General features: G+C 49.5%; 1 protein-coding gene across 8 annotated transcripts; it reads left to right on the top strand.

The window, feature by feature from the left end:
* Nucleotides 1–1,338: 1,338 nt before the first annotated feature.
* On the top strand, nucleotides 1,339–6,404 carry LOC144732047 (peptidyl-tRNA hydrolase 2, mitochondrial-like). 8 transcript variants are annotated; one of them, XM_078613261.1, is made up of 3 exons: nucleotides 1,339–1,662; nucleotides 2,894–2,991; nucleotides 3,918–6,404. In XM_078613261.1, exon 3 carries the CDS (start codon nucleotides 3,973–3,975, stop codon nucleotides 4,600–4,602), a length of 630 nt encoding a protein of 209 aa, XP_078469387.1. In that variant the 5' UTR covers nucleotides 1,339–1,662; nucleotides 2,894–2,991; nucleotides 3,918–3,972; the 3' UTR covers nucleotides 4,603–6,404. The 8 variants fall into 8 exon arrangements, with proteins under 8 accessions (XP_078469387.1, XP_078469385.1, XP_078469391.1 ...); XM_078613265.1 differs by lacking the exon at nucleotides 1,339–1,662 and adding an exon at nucleotides 1,669–1,833; XM_078613266.1 differs by lacking the exon at nucleotides 1,339–1,662 and adding an exon at nucleotides 1,845–2,245.
* Nucleotides 6,405–6,614: the final 210 nt, after the last annotated feature.

The raw sequence follows: 6,614 nt of genomic DNA, 5'->3' as shown, positions 1-6,614 counted from the left end.
ACACGCATTGCACACACCGCACACACACACTGCACACACTGTGCACACGCACACACACACACACTGCACACACACAGACACATTCAACTACACACAGCGGACTCACACACCCACCTCCTCACACATTCACACACCCACCCATCTACTCACCCACCCACTCCGTCAATCGATAACCGCCCACGATAAGAGGAATATTTGTTCCACGTGTTTTTGTACTGCTTGTTGTTGTTTTTGTAACTTTGTGACCCGTCCCCACTGGACATCTGTGAGAAAGAGCTTTAGAGCTAATCGGATTCCTCCTGCAGTGTAAAGATTCTGCTGCCGAAGTAGACTCATGGTACAGGCAAATCAGGTCTCGCTTATTTGATTAACCTGAAGGAGAGAATTGAGGTGGCCAGCTGGGAGACTCTTTTGCAATAAAACTTCAATTATAAATATTGTCATTAATAATTATTTACATTTGTAAGGCGCTTTTCATCCGTAGACTTTTGAAAGCAGGACACGTGGTGGTAAAGGCCAATTTAAAGGGGAGTTTAAAGGTCAGCTATTTAAGTCTCATTTTAAGCCAATTTACATTCACCTTTAAATTTAAACTCACCTTTAAATTGGCTTAAAAAATTAGACTTAAATAGCTATAACGACTCTTGTCTTGACAGTATTGCCAGAGGCACAGCATTCGATCGTTATATTTAAGCACACTTCGGATATACATACACTTTGAATGAGGACACTTCTGATACAAGCAGACCAACACATGTACACACGTCGCATATAAGCACACCTTGCCTATAAGCACAGATCAGATGCGAGCGCAGTTCGGATATAAGGACACCGTTGGTACAAGTACACTTCTGATAAGCGCACTTCTAAACTGACACATTTTTTACAAGGAGTCATGTTTGCATTGACCACAATACCTGCGGTCGGAATGCAAACAAAAAACACAACTCTGATAATGTATGTGCACTGTCCTTGAAATTGTTTGGTCCACACCCGAGACAGCTTTGCTTAGAGCCTAGTCTCACATGGTGTTGGACCAGATGACGCCAAAAGGTGTCAGTTTTGTTGCCAGATAAAAGGGTAAAAAAACAGTTACATTTTGCTACTGGCAAAGGAGGTTCCAATGGTGCACTTCTAAACACAAGCGTACGTCGCGGATATAAGCACACTTCGTGTGTGCACACCAGCAATCCGGATAAGCGTGCACTTGTGATACGTCTGCACTGAGTTGTTCTTCTTGGTTCTTTCGGTAAAGTCACGTGGAAGGGAAGTAATAAAATAATAAAAATAAAACAATAAAATAATAAAAATAAAACATAATAATTATTTTATTGTTTTATTTTATTATTTCCCTTCTACGTGACTTTACCGAAAGAACCAAGAAGATGAATCCCTGCAGTCACGAAAGCTTTAAATCGAAAATTTGAGTTGTTGTTGTTACATCGGCAGGGACGGTGGCTTTCTGGCCACGGGCTGTGTGAGTGGACGCGTGGTGGGTGGTCGCCTTCATCCGGCAGCAGTGGATCGAGCCTGGACGATGGAGGCAGCAGGGGGGGGGATGTCAGTGGATCTCGGCTCCCCCCACTACCCCCGCCCGCTCTGGCGGGGACTTCGCCGCCGCGCGGAGGGCAGGCGGCTTCAAGCGAAGAACGTCGTTCCATGGTTGGCATCAACACTCCTACCACCACTACCACTCCTGTTACTGACGATTTTGATCAACGCATTAGCAGCGAGGGTTAATGGGGAACACGAACAACCGTGTAGGCGACAGCTTTAATACGAGATCACAGTGGGGGTGGTGGGGTGGGGGGTGTTAGCGCAACGCGGCTGCAGGTAAAACTGCGTCCGTGTGCGCCACCGCGCTCGTCTCGGCTCTCGTCTCTCCGTTCTGTTTCGCCGTCTGCTCTTGCCTCGTGCGCCGTGCGGGTCTGATGGGTTGTCGAGAACGACGGCGGTGACGAACAACGCGGCCTTCGGATGACATCGCGCGAGGATCGCCGCCTCCACTCCCATCGGCTCACGGCGTCAAAAGCCGCGCGCGGGTCGCGTTTCTTAGGTTTCTCTCGACCCACGTGTCTGGGGGAATTGACGACGAAACGCGAAATATTTACACCGCAAGAGACACTAAAACATCTTGTTGTTAGCAGCTGGTGACGACGCACGGAACGAGACGCGGGGGGGGGGGGTAATGAAGCCTTAAAGCCGAATCCACGAATCTTTAACTCGGCCACGTGCTCCGAACCACGTGGGTGTACAGTAGCAGTCATTGTCAGCCACGCGTCTGCCACAATGCTGTAGTTAATGCGCACGTTGTGTTGGTCATCAGCATTGTTGGACCATACTTCATCACGTTGGTCAGTACGGGGAGAGGGGTGACACATACAGTACGTGGTGTGGCCCAGTAGGGGGTACAGCTGGGTACATCAACTGGTCATCTCAGCCAGCCAACCCATGGCACCTGCTGGGTCTGTCCTGTGACCTGCACCTAGCCTGGCACAGGAGGGGGTACAGCTGCTCCATCTACCAGTCATCTCAACCAACCCATGGCACCTGCTGGGTCTCTCCCGAGGTCTTCCTGTAAGCGAGCCGTCAGCACTTCACGTGGCCTCAAGGTGCACATGGCCAGGCACAGTGGATAGAGTTGTTATTGGTGGCCCAGCGCCGATTTTGGATATCACCATTGACGTTAGCCGTGGTCGGAAATGGAACTCGGGTCGCCGGATTAGTCATCGCTATACACTGCACCCCCTCTTCACGTACCGTATAAAGTAAGGCATTCACAGAAGTGAATTACCTCTTCGTGTTTGGCGAATTTGTTGTACGGTACCTATGCGTATCTACAAGTGCGGATATCGTGATTCATATCGCTGCTATCTCGTTTCAAACGGCACAGACGACGCGTCTGGCATCAGTGGCGAGTGATACCTGTGGCGGCGGCAACCAGCACGGTGAAGTATAGTCAAGTAACTCCCACGAATCCGTACGGCCTGGGTGAGACACACATCCAGCAGTGGATTGACAAAGGGGCTGATACACGTTCCTGTTGTTACACGTGACCTGCTTTCTAATCAATGTAATGCTGCATTTTAGGCCCAGCTTGGGCCGTTTGGGAGCCTAAGTTTGACGATGGGTTTTCAGACTGATAATCACCACACTTTAGGGTGTGTACAATTTCATCTCTCTTGCCCTTCTCGAACACCAAATCCCAAGAGACAAAAACGGAAAAGGCTGTGACAGCAGTGATCAACGTCAGGGCAGTGTCAAGTTTATACAATTTATTCTTAGTACAGTACTGGCCTAATTAAATGCAACGGTGCATAAACATTAAAACAATCGAGCGTGACATTTTACATGTTTTAAATGCAAGTCACAATAACATTACACACCCCTTGTAAAATATCAGCATCTTGATTTAGACTGGAGGAGGAATCCGATGAGCTATGAAGCTCTTTGTCTCTGATGTCCATTATGGGCGGGTCAGAAAGTTAGAACAGCAAAATCGGATTCCACGGGCCGATACATAACATGCTGCAATGTTGTTCTGGAGTCGAGACCATTGGGAAAAAACCCACAAGATTTAGTGACATGTCGCATATTTCATAAACAAAAACTGGATGTTTTGTTTACATACATTAATGGTCCTTATAAATTACCCTACACAGCTAAAAATTACATGGGATGTTTTTTTGTAAACTTAACTAAACTTGGTCAAGCTTAGTTTATACTCTTTTGTTTTTTCGGTAAAGTCACGAAAGCTTCAAATCTAGAATCAAGCTTAGTTTGTCCACATTTTTTAAATGCATGTCGAAGGCAGTGACGAGGATGTTTCTCCTGTCAACTTGAAAACCATTGTGAGTGTGCGCCTTTTGTTTATCTCATGAAGTGCTGCAATTAATGTTCTTTGTCATTTTTTAAAGGTGGGCAGGAAGGACGCGATCTCAAAAATCTCAAGCGTCACCCCCTCCCCGAGCGATGTCTGCCATGCCGCTCCACGCCTCCGCGGCGTCTCTCCTCGCCAGCCTGGGCTGCGGCTTCGCACTCGCGTGGTTCCTGCGAGGTCGCTTGGCCACCGCCCCTGCCCACGGTCCTCCGGCAGACCACGCCGGCCAGGCACACGGTCGCGAGGGGGGCGGCAGCAGCAGCGACGACGGCTACGACAAGGATGACGACTTCGACGACGGCGGCGGAGACGACGTGGACAGCGACGGCAACAGCGTCGGCGATGACACAGGAAGCGACGACGACGCCGACGAGCACAAGATGGTGCTGGTCGTGCGCGCCGACCTCAAGATGGGCAAGGGCAAGGCGGCGGCTCAGTGCGCGCACGCCGCCGTGGCCGCGTACCGGCTGGCGGCGGCGCGCCAGCCGGGCGCGCTGAGACGCTGGCGCCGCGGCGGGCAGGCCAAGATCGTGACGCGCGTGGAAGACGAGGCGGCGCTGCTGGAGCTGCAGGAGAGGGCGCGCGCGCTGGGGCTCGGGGCGCCCGTGGTGTGCGACGCCGGGCGCACGCAGGTGGCCGCCGGGTCGTGCACAGTGCTGGCCGTGGGGCCCGGCCCCGTGCGCGCGGTGGGCGAGGTGACGGGGCACCTCAAGCTGTACTGAGCACCGGCTCTCTCTCGCTCTCCTCCGGCCTTCCCTCTGCAATGCACTCATCCCACCAACTCCGCTCCCCCCTCCACCGCAACCCTTAGCTCTGAATTGTTTTCGGTTTGTACCGCGTGTTGTTTGGCATGATGTTTGACAATTTGGCCCACGTGCTGGGAGCTTCTCGAGATCTTCCTACCTTCTGGTTGTGAAGAGGTTCCCAGCAGATATGTAGTGAAACGTAGGACATAATTCCGAACAACCCCACGGTTACAGCCTGAAAGCACATCCGAGCTATACGGCACAACTATGAAAAACCCAGTCCCCAACCCTTAGTCTCCTTTCTCCAAGTCATGGTGAGTGGTGCACATCACCATTGGCATCCGTGAACCTGTGGTGAGAATTCTGCATTCCAGTTCTGCTGGGCTATGTGGTGGGCAGCAGAGGGCAGTGTGCAGCTAAATATATTGTAGTATTGTACCCCCTCTGTGCCCCCCCTGCCACCGCCTTCAACCCACACAGAGCAGCGTTATGGAGTATGGTCAAATAACCCCCACACGCTGTTGGAAGGCCTTAATCCAGCAGTGGAAACCGTGCATACACACACATGGTATAACGAGTGATACTGGCAATATTCAAGACTGGATCATATGTTGTGCTATAGAAATATAGTTATCAGTATTTTCGGTATCACCTTGATACTGGGAGTCTTGATAAACGTTATTTTGCTATTTCCCTTTGCAAATGTATTGCTCATGGAGCAATATCTATTTCATGACTTTCATTACCAAGGTATTTCCTGTAATGTGCGATACACTGGTAGAATAATTTCCCAGCTGTTGTGATTCAGGAATGGGTATGAAATGTTAAGGTATCAGATATACGGTGAATATTAAATACAAGGCCTCTACTGCCAAGCACTGCTTTCACTTAACGCCGGAGACCAATATTCAGTGGAAATCAGCCAAGTTCACAAAACGTATCCAATGGTTTCCTAAAAATCTTGAAGCTTATTGCATCCGTTACTCTTTAATAGTACAATAGAAGCTCAAATAAACTGTTTACAAACAAGCAATTTGCAGAATGCATGGATTTTAGATGAACACTTATGGTAACTTGGAACGTGGCACTGCATACATTTTCTGTATTTCTGTACAGTCTTTGACATTTTTCCCATTCGGCGGGCACTTTATACAAATATAAATTATAAATTCCAGCAATGTGACCCCAAAGCTGCTGGCACGTTTTAAGCTGCCATCACTCATTATGTGAGCGAGGAGACTTCAACTTAAAAACGGCCCGTCTTGCCAGTGACTGCCGCCGCAGCACGATGGGACAAAGTGGATGTCACAAATGAGCCACGGCACCTCGCTGATCAAGGAGCAGGAAGCATCGCAGCGAACTCCGGTGGTCATCCACGCAGCAGCGGCTTTTGGCCAGCCATCGAACAAAGACGTCGCGCGTTTTCAGATGTGTTTCTGCGGCCGCCTGGAATGGCCTTTCGATATTAGGAGCTACTGGAGCTTTGCACTTTTACATCTTTAAAACTGCTTTTTTGTGCTTAGTTGTCGTTCCCCCCGTACCTCCGTTGAGTGCGGTTGGCTACGTACGGTGAGAAAGAAATTCAACATACAGGGTAGCCAGGAACATTGTCAGACGTGAACTGCATGAACATCACCTGAGGATGTGGTTTTTTTCCGTCTTCTGGAAATCCGAGCAGCAAATGAGCAGAGTGGTCTACCCCCTGCTGAGCGGGTTTGTTAAGCTGAAATAATGGTGAAACTGTAGCCGCCTTGCCTTAAAGCGTGACCCCCCCCCCCCCCCAAGAAAAACTCTCAAAATTCCTCCCAGTACAAAACTTTGTTTATGGATTAGGTTTGCGATTGTGGCCTATTGCTCTCCGGTGTTTATTTTTCGGGTTTTGACGTTGGGCCGTGTGCAGTGCAACCTCAACACACATCGGAGGCTATTATACATATTTGTAATCAGGTTATTTGTGCATATCTATGTTTGGAGTTATTTGAAGCAAT

Source organism: Lampetra planeri, chromosome 41, assembly GCF_965212315.1.
Source record: "Lampetra planeri chromosome 41, kcLamPlan1.2.h2, whole genome shotgun sequence".
NCBI lineage: Eukaryota > Metazoa > Chordata > Hyperoartia > Petromyzontiformes > Petromyzontidae > Lampetra > Lampetra planeri.
Note: the sequence above shows the minus strand (reverse complement) of the source record. Positions and strands in the feature narration are given on the sequence as shown.